At 35.7% G+C, this 23,319-nt stretch overlaps 1 protein-coding gene across 1 annotated transcript in view; it reads left to right on the top strand.

Annotated features, from left to right (window-relative positions):
• Nucleotides 1-23,319, top strand: part of LOC131071193 (general transcription and DNA repair factor IIH subunit TFB4) — a 162,251-nt gene that overhangs the window by 58,464 nt on the left and 80,468 nt on the right. The window contains exons 5-6 of the mRNA XM_058006912.2: nucleotides 2,428-2,465; nucleotides 2,546-2,591. Coding sequence (XP_057862895.1) covers nucleotides 2,428-2,465; nucleotides 2,546-2,591 — 84 coding nt within the window. The remainder of the gene's footprint in view (nucleotides 1-2,427; nucleotides 2,466-2,545; nucleotides 2,592-23,319) is intronic.

The following is a 23,319-nucleotide window of genomic DNA, read 5'->3' as shown; positions in this document are numbered from 1 at the left end:
ATTTATAGAGTTTCAAGATCGATGTTTCCATTATGAACAATCGATAATAGAAGCAAAATTAGAAACATCTAATATTTACAATCGAATACAAAACTGACCATTAATAATTAATAACTTATATATTATTCTAATAAGTAGCTCAACCAGGCAACTAAGTAACTCAAGCACACAACCAAGTAGCTCAAGCACGCAACCTAGTAGCTGATGAAAAATCAGCAGCTTGACTAGTATTTCATTCCAATTCTTTTTACAACAATCCTTTGACATTGATGACAAAATAATCAATAACATGGTCATTGGAGACCTTAACCAACACTATCCTGGCGATGTATTTCTTCAACTTCTCCTCAGAATTCCGCTTTCTAGTCAAGAGTGTCACACATGAAATGGAAAATTTCAAAGGATGCTGATAATATGATTGAAGCTGTAGACGTATAAAAATGACCACATTCCTAAATGAATATTTAATGTTCATTTTATTCTCATTTCTCTATTTAGTTAAATCTAATTTAATTAAATCATCCACATTCCTCTATTTAATTAAATAAATTATTCAATTTATCTATTTAAATTCAACTAAGCCTTTCATGTCATTTAATTGAATAAATCATTTTGTTTAAATAAATCTCTTCTCTCTCCTTTTAATTAAATCTACATTTAATTAAAAGATTCACTTCAAATAAATATATCTAATTTATTTAAATTCTCCACTTGCATGTATTTTTTTGAAATAAAGCAATTTATTTTAATGGAAATTACCCTCCATCCACTTGCATTCTCCCACTTGCCTCCTAACCCTCTTTCTAGAACCTATCTAATCCTAATCAGTTAGCCTAAACCTTTCAATTATCCCCTTTCCCTAAATTTGAGGATGTCACTTCTCAAATTTGGAGTAAAGTCTTCCAAAGTCATTAAAGCTTTTATGCCTTCAACAAGCTAACTTGTTGAATTCCCCCAAAAGGACTCTTACAAATTTGTTCCCAAAGTCTTCCAAACCATTAATGGTTAACTAACCCTTTTGGCATGGTTAGAGACTTTTTGCCTAACTCAACCTTCATCTAACCCTAGGGTCTCATCAAGCATTTAATGCTTTGACCATGGTTATCCCTTTAACCCTTGCAGAAGAGTTTATCCTTTGGGTAAAAGCTTTATCCAATGGGTTTTCTTAACCTAACCTTAACCCTTACCTCCTAAGGTAACCATGAGGTCTTCTCAAGCATTTAATGCTTCTTACATCTCCTCTCAAGCAGTCTTATGTTGACAATTGTCACCATTTCATTGGTGAGAATTGTAAACATGGATTGATAACTTTCAATCCTGGCCCTTGATAAGATCATCCAATCTTGACCATCCATTACCCTGTTTTTCCTATAAATAGAGCGCTCATTTTCTCATTTCCATATCCAAGTCTTTAGCATCACACTTATACTCATTTTTATCAAGCATTTAGTCTCTCTTTGAAATAGAAATAATCTAATAAACATTTTAGAAGCATTTCTATCATCATAAATAATCATATTAAACTAGTATATCATGTTAGGATAGTTCTTTTGCTAATCTTTTCATCTTATCATCATATACACACTAGTTTAATTCATATTGGTTAAAATCATGCATAGTTAGGATTGCATTCATGTTAGATTGATCAAAAACATCCCTCATTCTCATGGTTGTCATCCCTAAGTCACTTTGCTCAGTGATCTGAGAGCAAAGGCATTGGCTTGAGGGGTCTTGTGAGATAGAGAACAATGGAACACCCCTTGGGAAGTTGAGCTATTCCATATAGCTCCATAACTTGCACCAAGAGTCCCATTGGTGTGTGGACTAGTCATTGATTTCGTAATTCTCGTTTCATTGCACCGCTTTTCCCACATACAGAAGCATTTTACAAAGTTCAAACCCCATTGGTGCTTCCAAAATGTACTAGCAAATTGTTGGCAGATCTTTCTCAAGTGGGATAATCAATGCATCTCATCCCTCTTACAATATTTAAACTTAAAAATGAATATGTGAAAGTTTGAGCTTCGCTAAGCTTCTTTGTCAATACTTTTGTTGGTCTTCAATGAAACTATCCATTTCCAGATCTTGAACTTCTCAACAGATTGGCTAGTTGAGCATGTGTTCCTAAATGTTTTTGGAAATAGAATTTTGTATGCTTATGGTGATATTTCTGTTTCATAGTAGCTTGAATTTCTGTATTTCTTAATCTATTGGTAGGGGCTCTTCATATAGGATGTAGTTAGAAGAGCTCTCTGTCTGATGACGATTTAGAATATTCAATACTGTTATGGTGATTCTCCAAATCTTATTTGATGGTTAGAATGTGAACAAATTCTTGAGTTGTTTTAAATATTCACAGGTTAAATGATGTATTGTTTATTTTTCCATGCTTCTAAATATTCTTTTGACTGTGAGTTTCTGGATCAGATATTATGTTTGCAGGGATCACCAGATGGACCACAACAGTACGTGTCTTACAAACTGGTGCAAAGATTTTCAATTTTCAGATTTTTTATATGGGGTTTCTAAAAGGTTGTGTTCGCAGATATGTTGCTGTGATGAATGCCATTTTCTCTGCTCAACGCTCTATGGTATGAGAAGTGGAAATAATGCATTTTTATTGTCTAATATTTCTTATATATTTTGATGCTACTCTAACATTCTCCGGCTTAGGTTTGGGTTATATTCTAATTTGAATGCTTTTTTGATCTTTTCACTTTCCTTACCCATTCTTGTTGGTATCTTAATCTTTAGAATTTTCTTTTAAAGATTTTCTAATTCCTGATTTGGAATCAACCTTGCTGTTTTCCTTTGGAGCACTCTAATCTTATTATCTGGATGCTTCATGTATTGCTCAAAATTGGCCAACATTAGAAAGGTTTGTAGTGTGGGATATGTCTTGTCATGCTGTCATGTAACTATAACAGTCAATATGCAGCATTTTTTGAATCTTGAATTAAGTTCTCATTAGACAATTTACTTAGAGTAAAGGATAAATGCAAAGACATAAAAGGAATTTCCTTAAGGGAAAATGTAGTGGTGTGGCATAAGGCTATGTCACTCGTTGTCATGTAAACCTATATGACCCACACACATAACCAACTTACATCTAATCTTATACAAGAATTTTTTCATTTTCTGGTGATTTATGTATGACTCGCGTGTCTATAAGAGTACTTTTTATTGATAAAATTGAAGTATAATTATCAATAAAAAGAGAAGAATCACATCATACACAGTTGTGATGTATGCCAAAACAGGGTCTGGGTTTTTTAATGACTAAATCTGATCAATATTTTGAGATGTCAAAATCCTATATTCTCCTCGCAACAATATAAGTACTTGTGCACTTGGCTATTGTATTCACAACTAAAAGCCTAAACTAGAATGACATTGAGAACATTTTTTATTCTTGGACCAGTAAGTGAGGGAATTCATTTGGACCTTTGATTAGAAGCATCTCAATCTGCTTTGAACAGCCTGGACACATGGCTTGTTAGCATTTTAATTTGCACCTTCCAGTGCTACACAAAACGGAATAGATATGTAAAACAAAAACTAACGTACAACGAACAATATTTAGTTGCTATACAATCCTTATAGTGTTCATGGTAATGCTGAATAAAACTAGAAGTTCGTTTTTTTGGATTCACCTATGGAAAAAGGTTGAGAAACTCTTCAACCTGTGGCAAAGGATTTTTGTACTTTATTACTGAAAATAAATCCTATGACATGTATGCATTGTTCAATTGAAAGCAGAGTTTGAATAACACTTGCACATCTAAAGGATTGAATAGGTTAAACACATACACCAAACGTTAAAAGTTAAGCACAATAGTTGTATTTAAAGCTACGAGAGACAAATCTAACATCTACTGTAATAGAAAGCTTTCAGTAACTTTTACATTACAACTCATAAAGCACAATAACACATAAGATGAAACACTTTCAATGGTAATTGAGAAGCAAAAATAGGCATATACTAAATTATATTGAATGAATAATAATCTTGAGTACTTGGTGAATGGCAATTGCAGCTACAAGTAGGTGCGAGCGTTACCATTAGGAAATCTAAGTGTAAAATAACGCTTATTTATAATGTTTACAAAGCAATTGTATGGAAAAAATAAAAACTAAGTACGATTCTTACAAAATCCTATTTTCCAATACTAAAACTAAAACTAAAATCATGCAACCTCTAGTTAAGTTGTAGATTAAATTAGTTACAAATCGACTTACTGCTCACATCTCTTGCATGATGAGAGATTTATTGATAGATGATCTAACAATAGTTGACTTTAGGCTGAAAAATGAGAATGCTAAGAATAGAAAAAAGGAGAAATTATATTAATGTCACGGTGTCATGCCCCCACCAGGGCTATATTCTTCACTATCATGATCCTGACTATAACATATTCATAGTCACTACCCTAATTAAACAAATTCAGAAAATTGTCCTACTCCCTAAGACTTCACAATTTTCTGCAAATATGATCAGAGCCAGGCTAACAGCAAAGGAATAAAAAGATAAAGTGGCAGCGATTTATATGAAACTAATATGCTGATTAAATAGGTTTAAAAGCAGCGATCAGTATGTAAGAAGATGGTCAATCCTCATCATGAGAGTAATGCTAAAGAAGCGGCATTGAAGTTAATATAAAAATCTCAATATTCAATGATAAAAGGGAGTCAAAATTAATGTTTATTACAAATAAAGATCTCCATAAATTGTCACATCAAGTGAGAGCTGGAAATTAACACACAACAAATAACTTGATGAGATAATGTTGCAAAGGAATGTCTAACTAATATGCAGTGTTAAAAAGGTAGCGATTAGGATGCATAATGCAGTGTTTGGGGAGAACAATAAGGTAGCAATTAAAGTAAAACAAAAGCAGCGATTAATCATAGGGGAGTGTGTTAACAAAAGGGCGTGTCTTTTCAAATAGACATCGCTTTTCAAAAAGACACATCTTAAGATATAAAATATAGAAGGAACAGTTGGAAAGGGAGGAGCATGGAAGAGAACGATAAGCATTCAATCTAGTAAGAGTTGCAGACTCAGAAGATATATATTAAACAGCAGTTACATATTTATCAAATATGGTGGTATGAAGTAGAATGCAAAGCAATATGATTTGGCTAATTTGTTATTGGTCTTTAATTTGATAGGAAGTAGGAATGTATGCAGATATTCTATTGCTTCTAATGTATAATTAATAATGAAGTAGGAATGTATGCAAAATTAAGGATGATGAAGATTCCTTTAAAAGCTTCAGCCAATCTGCTGTCCCATTATGGAGATATATGTGCATATAAGGGATGTAAATAGCATAGGGTCCTTTCGAGCTGGGTAACCCTGGGTGGGGCTGGGAGGCCAAATGGCGGGTGTTATTCCGTGCTCCTAAGCTTGACAGATAAGCTCAAGGCGCCTTGTATGATCTCCCATGATGCTTCATTATGTGGATAGGTTGTTGGGAAAAACCTTAAAGGAATTCCATGTGTATATTATTTAATGTACAATAATGGTTAAGATAATGTCCCTAACCCTAGCAGGAATGATCAATTTTTTATCTAACATGATTGAGGGGTCTCAATTAGGATCTAATTGGTAAATGATATCTATATTCCATTTCTTTACGTACTTGGAATTTTAATTTTAGGGCAAAAGTTATGGCATTGGAAAAGGGGACACTACACACGGGTAGGCAAAAGTAGGTCAATGCATCTCAAGATTATGTCAGTTTTACAAAGAAAGCTGTAGGAGTAGAATCCTACAGAGGTCCCACAAAGGGGAAGAACCAAAATCAAAATACAAAACAGCAGGAACCACCAACATAAGTGGTCAAGAAACCAATACAAATAGCTTATTAGGGGGAACAAGAGCCCCAAAGTGCAGAGATAAAAATAACATAAGCTATAAATAATGCTGACTAGAAATAGTGTGTTTTGGTCCTTTTGGAATATTTTCTTTAAAAATGGTGATGACTAAACTTAGTTGCTATTTTTATTGTGGGCTAAAAATTTACTTCCCTGGTGGCTCTAAACGATTTCAATGCAGTTTTTTTTGTTTGTTGATCATGGCATATCTCTCAGAACTCTTTGAAACTATCACCTTTTCTGATGCCTTCAATTTGAATATCCTTTGTTGACTTTGTTTCCCACTGTCTTGCATGCTCTTGAAACCCTAAGTGTTGTGAATACACTTCTTTGAATCCTTGGAGAACTTTCAAATGACTTCTTTAATAAATCTCACTTTTATTTTACAGATAATTTAGGGAAGAACAGAAGAATGGAGCCTTATTATGCCTGATATGGATGAAATAATGACTGATTTTTCTGCAGAATTGCATACTTGCTGTTGTGGTATTCATATACTATTGTCTGATTCCACTTTGGAACAACTAGCAAATGATATAAGAGAGGAATCTTGTATACTGAAGTCTTATTCCATCTTGGAACAACTAGCAAATGATATGAGAGAGGAAGCTTTTAGAAGAAAAGACTTGTTCACTGATGAATGCCTCTGGCTGCTGACGAATTCTGCCCAGCCTTGCCGAAATTAACACTTGCTGATAGCAGCAGTCTGCTATTATTTCTTGATATGACTGTTGTAGTGTTCTATTCTGTTGTATATGGAATGTTTGAAGGCTGTTTTAAACAAGATTTTTGACTTATAAAACATGTGTTTGAGGATTTTATAAAGAATTGCCAACTTTTGCCGTATAATCTGTTATAAAAGATTTTTCACCGCTGCCTCAAAAATAGATGCCTCCTCAATTTGTTTTTCTTTTGTTTGTTTGAAAGGTGATGATTTGTGGAAATGCATGCTTTATCCTAAAATAGAAGATCTGCCTTATTAGTAAAGCTTGATTGTGTTGATGGGAGTTTTGTGACACTCTCCAACACAGAATAAAATACACTAAGTATTCTATCCTATCTTGAATTAGGAAACCTCAAATGCTAAAGATATGATCAAATGAGGTCACCCCAAGGTTCCTATTTTCAGGTCTTGATGATGCGAGGTATAAACTCAGTGAAAAATGATGTGATTTGCTGTTTACACAAAGGGACTTACACAATTATTCAATATTTCATGGATTCTTTCCTAAAGAAAACTTTAACAAATTCATGACCTTTGAGACCTTTAGCGACATCAGACTTTGCAATAATGATTGATGCTCTTTCAAACTTGTCCTAAGAATGATTTCAAATAAAATGCAAAAGAGAGAAAAGGTTTAAAAATCTAATCTATCCCAAGGACAATGATGATAATGGATAATGTTTAGATAACAAATTCCTTATAAAACTACTTCCTACTTGATCAGAGATAGCTCACCATGCCATAGAAAAGTGCAATCTTCAAAGGTAATAAAATATTTTCATATTGTAAATACCCAATGCTAGCACAATCGAAATGAACATCCACAATTGAACTCTTGCCACAATACGGTTTATACTAACCATGCAAAGTAATTTGCAATCAGCAAACTACAAATGGTAAGAACCAAGGAATTTATTAAATATCTTCACATTTCACCATTAAAATCAATGAACTTTAACTATATGTTGAGAAGTGGAAACCATGCTAACATTCAAAACAACACAATTTCTCACCAAGCTTCAATGAGTTTGCATTTGTTTTGGCAGTATTTCGGCAGCAATTTGTAAAAAATCCCCCTTACAAAAAACAACGCAAGCCTTATATAGACTTCTTGTTATGAACCAAGGGCCCAGATTGATCCTAATCAATGGCCAAGATTAAACAATGAAACCCAAAATGGGGGTAGGTATACTCACCACCCTAACCATCACCTTTTTACAACTTCTGATCAATGAAAAATAAGATATCCTCAAAGGCACAATTTGCTAGGAGCAAGAGAAAATAAGAAAAAGATTGCAATATTTCATTCAACATCTTCTATTCGGTCACTTGTTCAAATCATCTTCTAGTATTATGTGCCCATTGTCCTTTTCTTTGACAGCAAATTCAATGAACGTAGACATGATGATTTCAAGCTCATCCATTGGTGGACTTGGCATAGCCTCCACCTTGTATTCAATGACTGCCAAATCAGTTGTACATGTTGCAAAAGTCTTTTCCCACTCCGGTCCATGTTCTTGAAAACTATTCATGGTCTTCTTATTTGTCTTTGTCGTTGGCTTTGTTCTCTCAATTGAAGGGATCATCTTGTTAATCCTTGTATGACTTCCTGACTGTTTTGGATATGTCTTTTGTCTTTGTTCGACTGCACGAGCATTAATTTTTGGAGGTATGTCTCTTGGTAGTGTCACGTTCTTCCTCCCTCTGGTTTCATTCATCGTACCACTATAGTATTTGTTGTCTACATGGTCTTGATCCCTCCCTTCCCTAGGATCTCAAAGGGTAATAAAGTTATGTGCAATCAACCTCGGCAGTGTTTGAAGAATATTGTAGATTGTGTCGTTCATTGTTAGGTTATGCTGAATATTTTTCTCGATGACCTCTTGCTCAAGAGCCTCCCTTCGAACGTACGAGTTTACAGATACTTGCCACAAGTAAACCAACTTTGGTGTCAATTTGTCTTTTGTTGTGTATTCTTCTTCTGTCATTTTGGTTACTTCTGGTTCTTCCACAGGTCGGTCCATTACATTGCCATACTTACTGTTTGTGAATTATATTTTCCTAAGATTCATATTGGCAATGTCGCCAAATGTTTATTCCCTAACTCTACTTGTTATAGAAGTAAATGAAAATACGGTACAAAACAATTATGCATTTACAACAATATACAAAAGATATGTCATTCTCGTTCTTTATTATTCAATGATATGCATTGATTACAATACTCATGTCAGCCTACCAGTTTGTCGTTAGTTCCCGACTATGAACCAAAGATACAATACATAGGAGGCCAACATTGTTAAGATTACCAACCATCAGTATTTACTAAGCGACAACGGGTCAGGAACTACCAATTACAATGCATAACAAATGACTAACAAAACATAAAGAAAAAATCTCTTGGCCGACACAATTATATTTACTTTTATTACTTGGTTGACTAGTGGGATTCTTAGTGGAGGCAAGACGCGTGTATTTTTGGGAACCTTCTCCACTCCATTTGCTTGACTTCATGTTGCAAAAGTTTAGCAAATACCATGGATTGAGAAAGCAACTTACCCTTTACATTAGCTCAAGCAAAGCCACTTGCTTGGGAGCCCAATGTTTGTAGGCCTTGGATCCGGAAAGCAACTTACCCTCTACATTAGCTCAAGCAAAGCCACTTGCTTGGAAGCCCAATGTTTGTAGGCCGTCATGGCTATAGGAATGAGCGTCATGGATTATCTTGTTTCCTCCCTTATAATATGCAGCTCCCTTGCTATATTAAATATGCTTCAAACTTAGCTAAAGGGCAGTAATTAAGTCTGGACAATGAATTGTACTCTTGTCATAGGTGGATTGGCAAGGTGTGGTTACTTGAGTTTGGTCAAAAGGTTGAATAATTATCTGGTGAAGTAAAAGACCCCTCCCCTGTTCCAAGTTCCAATAAAGGGATTGTCAAACTCCAACTCGGCTTGCTGGCTTGGTTGGGATCTCAAAAATAATTTTTTTATTTACCTTTAAAGGTCTTGTGGTAAATTAGTTCTATAACATATATGATAAAGGATTTTGTGATGTAGTTCAAACTTTGCATAATTGAATGCAAATTGTTAGATACTCCAGTTCTCAATTTGCAGTAAAAAAGTCAGGAGCATTTCTTGCTCATATGGCCTTACAACATCTTTCTCTTGTCCTTAAATATAAAGGACCAAACCAATAAAATTGTTGAACTGCTCGCTACCTATGTATGCACAGTTTACTCAATCATGAAAAGTACCTGTATAAATTATAATGATTGAAATAGCATTAACATGGCGTATGATCAAACCGTGACAATTTTTGCTGTATTAATGAAACTCTCAGAGGTAAATCAATAATCTTTTTGTGACAGTCATCTCAATGATATTAAGAATATGAAATGTCAAAGTTGTGTATTCTGGTAGAAGACATTCATATTCAATTTTTGGAAGAAGCTCAACTCTTTGTATGGTGGTCACTTTTGGGTCCAGATTGCATCATTTACACTGATTTTTTAATTTGTCATTGATTAAAATATTTGGTTTATTATAATTCACTCCTGTTCCTAGCAGATCATGCAAGTCATTTTTCTGGACATCGACGTCATTTTCCTTTGACTATAATTTGCAATGTTTGTGTATATGTTGAAGTATCTCAAAGATGAATAGTGTAGCTTTTCTTGAAGAATGTATGGACTTGTCATGCTTTGCTACTCAAAATTTCAAAATTTATCTTTTCTGAATTCCAGATTTCTTGCCCAAGGGGTTGAGTTTAATTGGTTAAAGCATTGTGTTCTCAATGTTGAGACCCAAGTTCAAATTGCAATGGGACATCTAATATGGAATTTAAGTTGTGACTCGTGGTCTTCCATAGTTGGCTTCTAATGTGGAGGTGGTTTCTAAATAACTGGATTTCCAGGTTGTGACTCCTGGTCTTCTATAGGTTGTTTCCAGTGTGGTTGCTGGAAGGAGCTAGTCTCATGGTTGTTCTTGCAAGAGCTTGTATTGGTCTCATTTTGATGCTCGTATGAGCAAAATATTTGTAAAGGATTAGCAATATAAAAAAATTCCAGATTTCTTGGCCGCTTTTGTTAGGCTTTGTGAAAATTGTTGAGCTACCAAGTGAAGTTTTCCACATCCTTCCATCCTCAAGCAGATGCACATCTAGAAGTGGTCAATTGAACATCGATTCATACCACTAATCTATTATCATTGCAGGAGGTTCAATTTTCTTTTTCTTGGGGTATTATAGTATTCCCACTAAAGAAGGATACAATCTATCACCTTGAATTTTGCAGGGGTTATCTTTTGTTTATTAGTGACACCTTGACAGCTAAAGTGTCATAATTAATTGTTAACCTTTTTGGCATCAATGCTACCTTTAAACAGCTTGATCTTCTGCCTAGCCTTCATCTTGAACTGTTACTATTTAAATGCTGCACTCTCCATGTTTGTATTGGATTCTAGATGTCAAGTGACTTGGTTCACAGGTTATCTTTTTAGAGATACCAGTGTTAAGTTTCATATCCTTGAACTCTCAAATGTTCCCTACAAAGATTTTGTATTTTGCTTAATTGCAAGTAAACCTTCTTTGACTTCATTTTCACTCATTAGGGATGCAAGAAGGATCAACCTTATATGCTCTTTGTGTATTACTTTCTTGAACAATGACATTCCTCTTGCTTGGTGTTGGCTTCTGATCTGAACCACGCACTGGGACCTGCAGTTTAATGGGCCATCTCAATAGCTGCTCAACAGTTATGGTATGATATCAATTTATTGGCTGACAGTACTGGGGTCAATACCTGCTGAGTCATTTACAAATACCGATTGATCCTTGCTGCCGGTGAAAAATCGAGTAACATTTTTCAATTCAAGTTGAATCTCAAGATCTAGATTCTTGTCTTCTTGAATCTTTCTATTCTGCCAAAGCACAAGATAATAGTTTTTTGTGCTCAAGAGCTCTTGGGTAAAATTTCCGTCAGCTGGGAGAAGCCTTGACTTCAAACTCCAGATCCATAAAGATGTTGTTTTTATATACACATTATTTATATCTATCATACGATGCAATTGCAGTGCTGAGGCTGCACAAGCTGAAGACTGTATGGCACTTTCTTGAACTGTTTCCTATCATGACTAAAACTTGCCTGCACATGTTATTTTCCTGCTGGTTTTAGTGAGATTGGTTGCTGCTGATTTATAATTTAAAACCACCGCTTTGTGGAGACTCTTGCTTTCTAACAGTCTGAAAAGTTTTTTAAACCATGATTTCGATTAGGTCATTGATTTCCATATGATTGTTGGTTTCTTTAAGACTTTATTTACATCCCTTTCAATATGTGTCCAAGTTTTGACTTCGAGTTTCACCAGTTCCATAATTTTCTGGTTTGCTCATCTTCTTCAAGGAAATATATATGTAGTGTAACATTTATAAGTTATTTCTATTCCTAGCAACACAATTTTCCTTGGTCTCTTTACAAGAAAAGGCTCTGTAACAAAGTTACTGATTATTATGAAAGATATTCAAAATTTAGTGTATTGAGTTTGCATCTAAAAAGTTGTGTAAAATTGCCAATAAAATCCCTCCATATGGTCAACTGCTAAACATACTTTATCTTTTAATAACAGTGACTGCAAAAAAAATGAGGGTTTATTTCTGTTTGCTGGTTGTTTTACCATCCACCTTGACTCACAATTCATCTCATCCACTCTTTAGCGTTGATTTGAAATTACGGTAGGTCTGCCCACTTGTTGATTTAATCAGGCACCCATCTGCCAATGAGGACCAACAAATTAGGGGCACGGTCATTGGATAGTGTATGTCGAAAATGTGGTATCAACCTGCAAGAGGAGAAAACAATTCAAACAGACACATGAAACATTGCATTTGAGGTTAGAAATCAATCAAAACAAGTTAATAGATCTAAACTCTTAAAATCGTTCCATGTTCCTCTATCTCCAAGGATCTTCAAGATTCAAGGTGGCTCTCAGCTTGGAAGAGCACTTGATTCTTTAAGATGACAACCTAAAGAACGAGATTTAAATGATTCTAAGATCTAAATGGAATGCAACCAAGATCCTAGTGATGATTTAGATATAGAACTAGATGATGATAGGATGCAAGATATTGATATGAAGCTTAAACTTGTATGAAAATGATACTAAGATGAAGCTAACATGATATGAGATTAACATGATATATCTAAGATTATAATGATATCAAAATGATCTAAAATGCTATTCTATCAAAGAGAGATAATATGCTTAATGTTATGAGACTATAAGTTTAATGCACAAAGACTTGATCGTTTTGAAGAAGGAATGGGCTCTATTTATAGGGAAAATAGGGAAATGAAGGGTTGAGATTGAATAATCTTATCAAGGGCTGGGATTGAAAGTTATCAATCCATGTTTACAATTCTCACCAATGAAATGGTGACAATTGTCAACAAGAGACTGCTTGAGAGGAGACGTAAGAAGCATTAAATGCTTGAGAAGGCCTCATGGTTACCTTAGGAGGTAAGAGTTAAGGTTAGGTTAGGGTTATCCATTGGACAAAGCTTTTACCCAAGGGGTAAACTCTTGTGCAAAGGTTAAAGGGATAACCAAGGGTAAAGCCATGAGTGCTTGATGAGACCCTTGGTTGAGCTAGGCAAAAAGTCTCTAACCATGCCAAAAGGGTGAATTAACCATTAATGGTTTGGAAGACTTTGGGAACAAATTTGTAAGAGTCCTTCCAAATTTGGGGGAACTCAACAAGTTAGCTTGTTGAAGACATAAAGACTTTATTGTTTTTGTAAGACTTCCCTCCAAATTTGAGAAGTGACATCCTCAAATTTAGGGAAAGGGGATGATTGAAGGGTTTAGGCTAATTGATTAGGATTAGATGGGTTCTAGAAGAATTTAGAAAGGGGGTTTAGGAGGCAAGTGGAGATGTAGGATTTTTCAAGTGGGTGGGAAAAATATAATTTAATTAAAATAAAATTAATTTATTTCAATTGTGGTTGCAACTTGCATTTGTAGGATTTTGCAAGTGGGGGAATTTAATTAAATGTAAATTTAATTAAGTGGGCTAGAAGGGGGATCTAATTAAATGTAAATTTAATTAAATGGCTTAGATAGAAGAAGGGTATATTAATTAAATCTTAATTTAATTAATAGGTGATTAGAAGAATAGGGATATTAATTAAATCTTAATTTAATTAATTGGAAGAATTAAGAATAATTAAATGAATAAAATTCACTTAATTCATTGTGCAACTTTTAGGTGTCTACATTTTGCCCCTCTTTGAGTTAACGTGTGACCACATGTTGATTCAAAGAAAATCTTGCCGGATATGATGCTTGTGTCGAAATGTCGATATGATGCCCCAAATATGAAGAATTGATTTGATATGAAAATTTGATTTAGATTTGATATGATAATGCCCCCTCAGGAGATTGTTCGTGCACAAAAGGCATGAATGATCTCTCGAAAGAAGAAGAATGCTATTTGAAAGATAGAAGAGTGGATAGTGATTACATGCCTGGGTTTGATAAGATTGATTAGATTTATTGGATTGAGATCAAGTCTGGTTTCAGGTATGACACCTCCTGTATAAGACATGGATGATCGAGCATTTGGTTTCAGGAATGATACCACCTGTATAAGACATGGATGATCGAGCAACTGGTTTCAGGAATGATACCACCTGTATAAGACATGGATGATCGAACATTTGATTCAGGAACGATATATCCTGTATAAGAGCGGATCAAAATCCCTGGTTTCAGGAACGATAGATCCTGTATAAGAGCTGATCAAAACATCTGGTTTCAGGAACGATATATCCTGTATAAGAACTGATCAAAACATTTGGTTTCAGGAAAGATACATCCTGTATAAGACATGATAGAAGATAGTTTGGAAGAATGATGAAGATATGAAAGTGAAGAAAGATTCCACGATGATACGACAGATATGCATGTCATGAATGCAATGATGAATGATGAATGATATGAATTATGTTTCGATATGAGATTCATGATTTTGATAAGCAATAATGTGATGATGCATTGCTTTGATTTATGAGATGTGAGATGTGAGATGTATCTTGAAAATGAGATGTATGATAATGATAATGATGTGCAACTAAATGCAAGATTAAAAATGATGTGCAACCTAATGCAAGATTTAAGATGATAATAATGTGCAGCTAATGCAAAGCTTAATATGCATTCTCGTTCTCAATGTTGCCATCTATTGTGATCAAAGTACCAGTGCTTCCTTTGTTTTCATCATCGAGCCTTGATTTGTTGAAAGTTGATACAAGCATCATGGTATAATTGAACCATAACGACCTGAGTATAACTTACATGGATTTTGATATTGCAAGACGGCACAAGCATCGAGGTATAATTGAACCAAGACGACTTGAGTGTTGCTTGTGTAAACAGACAAGAGTTAACCTTTGTCCCATACAAATCCGAAACGTCCTCAACGATATGCCACCTGATTGCTTCGTAGGACAAATTTGCATGGTAAAAGACTTCACTCACATATAGAAGAAAAGTAAAACATCACATTCCTTCCTTGCTTCTCTAGTCGTAAGACATCCTGGAGGTGCTTAGGAGATATGATAAGCAAAAATTAACAACCATAAGTAAGCATGTATGCTATTGGACTGTATTCTTGTTAAATAAAACATCTTGCAAATAGATCTTTGTTTAGTTGAAATCAGTTTAAGTCTGTGATGTCTAGCCTTCTTGCATTGTCATTTGTTATTTGTTGGTTGTTCTGATCCTTGTTGTCTTGCTACGTGTTTGGTTTGATGTTGAAAATCTTGAAGGCGAAATGCCCCCAGTGAGGTTAGGATTTTGCCCCTTGCTGTTGATACTACTTCGATATGGATATGAACACTGATCACCAAGCCAGGTGGGATATGATTTGGATAACTGATTCAGATAAACCAAGGATAGTGACTACGCTAAGTATGTCCAGGATTGATAAGCATTTGCGAATTTCTGGTGATGTCTCAGATGGGTGGATATGATATGTGAAACATTTACTGCCATCAATTGATAAAAATAAGGCTAACTAGAACAAAATCTAGCAGTCATACTAATCTATGCCGTTCTTTTGATTTATTCGATGATTGATAAGAATGTCTCGTTTCAAAGAGTGAGTACCCCGTATAAGACCGATCTGTCTGGTTTCGAGTGTACCTATCCTTGTATAAGACATGTTGATGTTGATGTTGATAGATGGATTGATTAACAAGACTCGATGTTGATAGGAATGTTTGATTTCAAAGAGTGAGTACCCCGTATAAGACCGATCCGTCTGGTTTCGAGTGTACCTATCTCTGTATAAGACATGTTTGATGTTGATGTTGATTTCGAGTAATGAATTGATTAACAAGACATGTGATTAGTTTGATTGCAGACTTTGAGAGTTTTTCTGTTGTTGATCTTATTTGATGGGTGGTCCATGCTTTCATACTTTTGATTTTCAATTTTTATTTGATTGTCGTTTTTTTTTTTTAAATTTTTTGGACATTTTGATTTTTTTGAGTTTTTGGATATTTTGATTTTTTGGAATTTTTTGGATATTTTGATTTTTTTGAGTTTTTGGATATTTTGATTTTTTGGATTAGAAGAAAGATGTATTTGGTTGCCCCAATGTATAGAAAGACAAGGAATATTATGATTGAACCATTGAGGTGGAAATCGATAGGAGAAAGATGAAGGTAGCTAAAGAGCTTTTTGAAATAATGTTTTTGTCCTTAGTTTTGATCAAGATCAAGGATGGAAAAGGGGATTGAATAGAGATAGGATATGGATAGGAGAAACAAGATCATAGATAGTGATAGATGATGGAAGAAATGAATAGATAGGATAGATAGTATGGATAAAGTGAAGCAAGATTGTAGATAGCACTCGATGATAGAAGATATGAATAGATAGGATAGATGGTATGGATTAGAGGATATGGATGAGGTGAAGCAAGATCATAGATAGCACTGGATGATAGAAGATATGAATAGATAGGACAGTGAAGCAAGATTGTAGATAGCACTTGATGATAGAAGAAATGAATAGATAGGATAGATGGTATGGATTAGAGGATATGGATGAGGTGAAGCAAGATTATAGATAGCACTCGATGATAGAGCAATGAATAGATAGGATGAGGGATATGGATTACAGGATAATAGGAGATATGGTAGGAAGAATAGAGTGGATGAAATTTTCCCCCAAGCATAGAGGTTTCCATTTGCAAAGAGGTGATATGTAAGATTGTCACAACATTTAGCACCACCTGAATAATTGTTCCTAACTTTTCAAAGATAGAGACCCAATCCACACTTGGAACCTCTGGAAAATTCAACTGAACATTTCTAGCAACTAGGAAGCAGACTCAAAAGGGAAGAAGAATCCCAAACTGGATCAAGGTACTTAGTCTTTTATTACCCATGTGTGTGCAAGTGGGTTCATTCTGGCTCATATGATCATTGTAATCTTCAAAATCCAGCATGGCTAGCTACATGAGTTACCTTGACTTCAAAAGCATCCTAGATAGAGCCTCGTTGCCAGCGAGCGTCCATAGCCCCGACGAGGTTATTGTTGTAATCTCACAAATATTGCTCCATTGCCAGCCAGGCGTCCATAGCCCCGATGGAGTTACTTGCATGTTCCCATAGCCAAGCATTTTGATATTGCTTTTTTTTTTTTGATATTTCTTTTCTTGCTCATGCTTTTGATTTTTTGATATTTCTTTTTGCTCTTTATTTTTCTTGCATTGGCTTGTAAGTGATGAAACTTACATGGGTCTGATAATTACAGTGGCGCTGAAGCAAGATTTTAGATTTTTCTCTAGCCATGTCTTCAATTTAAGAGATCACAATGATTTAGAGCAATTGATTAAGTGTATGAGATATAGTAATCAAAAGATGTCGATACCAAGATACGATAAGTGGTTCTTTTCTGGATTGAGTGTGTATCCCAACCAAAGAAAATGTCAAAGAGGAACAACCTCGGATTCTGAAGCATTTCATGAATAGATATCTAGGAAAAGGATTGAACATGAGATTCGAGCATGGGAAAGTATGTGACACAATGACACAAATGCCTATTTCACAGATGAAAGATTTATGCAAAGGATTGAATGATAGGGATTGAAGGATAGAAAAGAGGTGTTGGATAATAGATAGAATGTTTGAAGATTTGTGTGAGGATAGATGAAAATGTATCCAGAATGAGTGTTGGTACACAACTCAAGAAGTGATGAAGAGAGGAAAATTGAATTTTGGGACATAAGGACCCAAAATAGATAGAGGAAATGATGGAAGAATAGATTTGGGAAGATATTTAGATAGAGGGTTGAAAGAAGTTCAAAGATGTGCTCCTTTCTTGATCTTTCTTATGGATCATTTGAGGTGATGGATTGGTGGATGGAGGGAGGTAAGGACCTGTTGACGTGTATTTTATACACCATCATACACAGAATAAAATACCTAAAGGCATCTTATCCTCTCTTGAGAAAATAGTCTCTAACTGCTGAAGATTCGCATAAAGGATCAGTTAGGTAGACTCCAAGGTTCTTTTAGTAGGGTCTCTACGTGTGGACAAGCTCCAGTGGTATGATGTGATTTGCTGGGATCACAAGGGGACTTACATGTGATGATTGAACTTCCGATCTGCTTTGCTGGACACAGGCTCTTACTAACTTAGATTTAAAAAAAAATGAAAAAGGATAAGGGCGAAGAGAGGATCTAATCCTAATACTAAGAATGTAGGAGCAATGACTTGACTTTTTGATGAAACTCTAACTAGATCTTGTTTTGACATCAATGGAACATCTACACAAGACTAGTGCGATCTTCTAAGGGAAGCTTTATGATGTTCAAATCATCACCGCAGGCATAGATACCATCCAAGTTGATGCATATCAATGAAGAGGCAACAAATTGAAATTGAGCTTAGGCTGAATGATTCCAGTTGACTACGCAAGGCAAGTCTGCAATCAACAAACTGCTAGTAGTATGGATGTACGAATTCCACCATTAATCAATCGCATTTCCTCCATTCATCTAATCATCTACCATCTAAGATTGAAAACTCAACAAGAAACCATGCAAATTGCAAGAAACGACACACTTCACCATTACTTCAATGAAAATGGAGTTTGTTTACAATCAATGGCAACAATTTCTTGCCTTGTCCTCCTATTCTACTCTAATTGCTTCCAACTATTCTCTAACTATTCTAACTATTTACATACTATCTCTAACAATTGCTAATTATTGCTAACTAGCCTTTACAAATGAAATGCCTGGGCTTATATAGTGCCCACAATACAATTTGATGGCTTAGATCAATTCAAGATCAATGGCCAAGATTTTACAATGAAAACCCTAATTAGGGTTTGTTACAACCATTACATAACTTTAAATGCTTGACCAATGACAAAATTGTATTGCTTGGACACATGTCCCCTCTAGAAAAATCAACCAATGGATAGCCAGGGTAGGTACATCGGAGTTTGTGCCACCTTCCATGAGTTAAGTACATTGAATTTGGACATGCTGAGGTGGACCACACTGACTGGAGGAGTGATGACTGGGATGCCACCTCATCTGACACTTGTAGCTTGCTAGATATTCAATTTGATGTCGTTGAGAGGCTATCTTTAATTAACTCTTGTTCTAACTCCTTTTGTCCTTGATGTGCAAGGTGATTGATGTACCTCGCCTTGGAATGCTGGATTGAAAGAGGTTGCCCATGTCCTTACTTGATCGTCCTGGCGAAGACCGTCCTTGATCCGGCTTGATTTTCCTTGATGAGATCTCCATTTGATGCCTACACAACATTTCAAAATTAGAAACATGATTTTGCAATGAATAGCATAGATTAAATTAATTTTTAGGAAACTTCATAATAAATCCTTGAGTTATTATTTCCTAAAAAACGATTGAGCTACTGGAATTCAAAATTTCAAAATTCAAAATTAAGGCAATGACGATCAAAATTCGAAATTAAAACAAGAGATCTTGCCATACCTCACTTAAGAGCTTAACTCTAAAATGCAAAATGAGGAATTTGCCTAGGCAAAATTTGAAATAAGATGGTCTTCAATGTGATCTCCCTTCAAAATAGCAATTTCGCCACCCTTCAAGTTTTGACGTGATCTTCAAGCCGTTGACAAGTTTGCTCAAATGGAAATTAAGGTTCGCACCTCCTTTGTATACTCCAAATCGCATATGAAGGAGGATGCTTGAACAATGATTTAAAAATGAAATAAACACCTCCTTTTATAAGCGCTCATACCACCCATCCCTTCTAGGCCGACTTTTGTAAAAATAAGGCAATTTAAACGATTTTTAAATGAATAACAAGGGCCGACCTCCATAAAACAAATAAATACCAAGCGCTCAATTTAATTTTTTAATGAATTAATAATTAATTATTAAATGCCTTCATTTTTAATTAATAAATTCGATTTTCTTACAAGGCAAAAATAATCAATTAATACCAAGCGCTAAATTTAAATGCCATTTAATTGAATTTTCAAAACTCTTCGAACTTAGCATTTAAAATAAATTAAAAATGTTTATTTAGCGCCAAAAATTTTGAAGATGGGAAATACATACCTCATCGCCCTGGTCCCTGACTGAGGGACAGGAGCGATCCATCACTTTGTCTTGATTCTTGCAATTTCGACGTCCAAAGTCTTCATCTCCACGTTCAAATCGACATTTTTGTTAGGTCCTTCGAGCTTGATTAACTTTTCCTTGCGATTGAATGTCCTTTTGTGGTGATATCGCCCTGGTCCCTTGGAGAGGGACAGGAGCGATCTTCATGCTATCTCCTTGATCTTACATCTTCGAACTCCAATTTTCATTGTGAGGGACAAACAATGTTATTCCTCCATTCCACTTTCATTTCACTTGAATTCAACGAGGCGTTTTGGTGTTTAGAAGAATATCGCCCTAGTCCCTTGGAGAGGGACAGGAGCGATCCATGTGGTCTAGCTTGAAATTCATCGTTTTTGATTTTAACTCCTCGTTCATTGCCTTCCAAATGACGTCCTTGACCATGCCTATCTTTGCCTTGTCTTGGTTTTGACGGGACATGAGTGTTTTGATGAAAATCGCCTTGGTCCTTGTCCAAAGGACAGGAGCGATATGAGTTCCTTGCACAAATTGGTAGCACTTTGACGTTCAAAACTCTTGCATATCATCTTCAAAAGACACCTTATACCTTGTGTGATCTCGAAAAACCTTGACTTGGCATGAGTTTGAAGGAAAATGAAGGATCCCATACAAATCGCCCTGGTCCCTTGGAGAGGGACAGGGGCGATATAGCCTCTATGTTCAACTTGATGATCATTTTACGTTCGAAATCTTCGTGCATCACCTTTTAATCAAGCCATGGACCCTCTATGATCTTGCAAAACCTTGACCTCACGTAAATTTCGCATGAATTGGCCAATATATCCAATATCACTCTGGTCCCTTCCTGAGGGACAGGAGCGATCTAGGTCTTAGAGTGCAAATCTCTCCATTATAACGACCTTCGAGTGCCTGTGCTTGATGAAGACGCCTTGAAATGTCCTTTGCCACCTTGTCTTGACTTGGATCGGCTTCAAACTTGAGTGAAAAGCAATATATTCACTATATCGCCCTGGTCCCTTGGAGAGGGACAGGAGCGATCCTCCTTTTGTGGCTCTTATTTCACTTTGTCAGGTTCTAAATTTATATTCAACGGACTCGTCATACTCCACTCCATTCGTCCATGCCTTAACATTGCTTGTAACTTAACCAGAAATTTGTTTAAGACAAAAATCGCTCTGGTCCCTTGGAGAGGGACAGGAGCGAACTAGGCATTTTGGGTCCTTGTTGACGTTTCAAAATCTTCAATATGTCTTCAATGAGTTCATTTCATCATCTTCCTTGCCATCAAACACAAACTTGACTTGATCTTTGCCCAGATCGTACCTTATGAAGAATTTCGCTCTGGTCCTTTAGTGAGGGACAGGAGCGAATTTGACCCTCTAGGCAAAAACTTCATCATTTCGTTGTTTTTGATCAAGTCTGGATGCTCTATCATGCTCATTTCGTCCTTCACCATGCCTTTGATGTCTCGATTCGTCCAAACAAGGTCAGGAATGGCTCAACTAAGCATTTTCGCTCTGGACCCTTGGCGAGGGACAGGAGCGATTCGCCTTGGTCCCTTGGAGAGGGACAGGAGCGCTTTTCGCTCTGGACCCTTGGAGAAGGACACGAGCGAAATTTGACTTTTCGCACTCTCGATGAGGACAATTTTAATGGAATATAACATTTAAGTATAAGTGACATTTCCTTCTATGTTTCTTCTTTCTTATACTTTAAGTTATATTCCATATATACTTTCAGGATGTTTGAGAGTGGTTTCAGACCTCCAGGAGTTATATTGCAAAATCTAGTTTTTGGAGGTTTTTTCATTTTCCAGACTTAGTCAAATTCAGGATCAGGACATTCCAGACTTAGCCAAATTTCAGGATCAGGACCTTACACAAGCCGGACTTGCTACCCTATTGATCCCCGGGCGACATTCAAAATGCAAAGGCTAACTAACAAAACCCTAAAAAACCTAAAGAACAAACCCTAAAAAGCAAAAAAAAACATGGGTCCCCATTTGCAATGGGGCGATGTGTGAAAACGTCACAACAGGACCCAAGATGGATGGAGAGTTTGACTTTGGAATGAAAGGACCTAAGAGAGATTTGGAGGATGAAGAGATTGACTTTGGAATGAAAGGACCTAAGATAGATTTTGAGGATGAAGAGATTCCTTGATCTTGATCTTGACTTGGAGTAGGATCATTTGAGTTTGTGCTTTCCTCTTGATTTGGAATTAGATTAATGGAGGAGATGGAAGGGATATCATGCTCTTGCTTAGGAGGTGGATTTTGAATGGGACTCTGCTCTTGAGATGAAAGGGGATCATCGTGGATGGAATACCAAAAGATTAGGGGATCATCATAAGATTCTTGATAGGTGGGATCTTGATCAAAGATGGGATCAGATTGGGAAGTCATGATATCTTGATCTTGATTTAGGTTATGACTCATTTCCTTTGACTGAGCTTCCCTTTTCTCAGTTTGATGATGAATGGTCATACAAATGATCAAAGTTGATGTTTTTGGATGTAGAGAAATTTACTCCTTTTGGTAAGGGCCCTAGGACTAGTTTGTTTCTTCTTCAACGTAGTCTTTTGATGAAGACTTTTTCTTCTCAAAATATGAGGAGTGGTCATACACGAGTGATCAATGGTTTCCTTCGATTATTGGACTGAGATACTTTGTTTGAAAAACTCAAGCTTGCTTTATCAAGTAGAGGTTTAGATTTGCCCCCAAGACAAAGCGTATCAAATGATATGGATAAGAGTCTCCCGATATGGAAACTCGATTTGACAACTTAAAGTTTAAACTTGGTATGTTTTTTTTTGATAGAATCCGTTTAGATGGCAGACCTTTTGATCAATGTGATGGTACTACCTGATTTTGGTTGGATGAAGTCTTATCTCAATCTAGTTGAGATTGAATAACTTGTTCTAAGAGTGCTTTGTTGGATTTGGAATTGTTTCACTAATGATTGGATTCAAAGTTTTTCTATTGAGTTTGCTAAAAGACCTGAAAGGGTATTTGAAACTGTCGATAAAATTTTCTCAAAGTTCCGGATTTGCTCTCTGTTTTTCC

Source organism: Cryptomeria japonica, chromosome 7, assembly GCF_030272615.1.
Source record: "Cryptomeria japonica chromosome 7, Sugi_1.0, whole genome shotgun sequence".
Lineage (NCBI taxonomy): Eukaryota > Viridiplantae > Streptophyta > Pinopsida > Cupressales > Cupressaceae > Cryptomeria > Cryptomeria japonica.
This window is presented reverse-complemented; position numbering and strand designations above follow the sequence as displayed.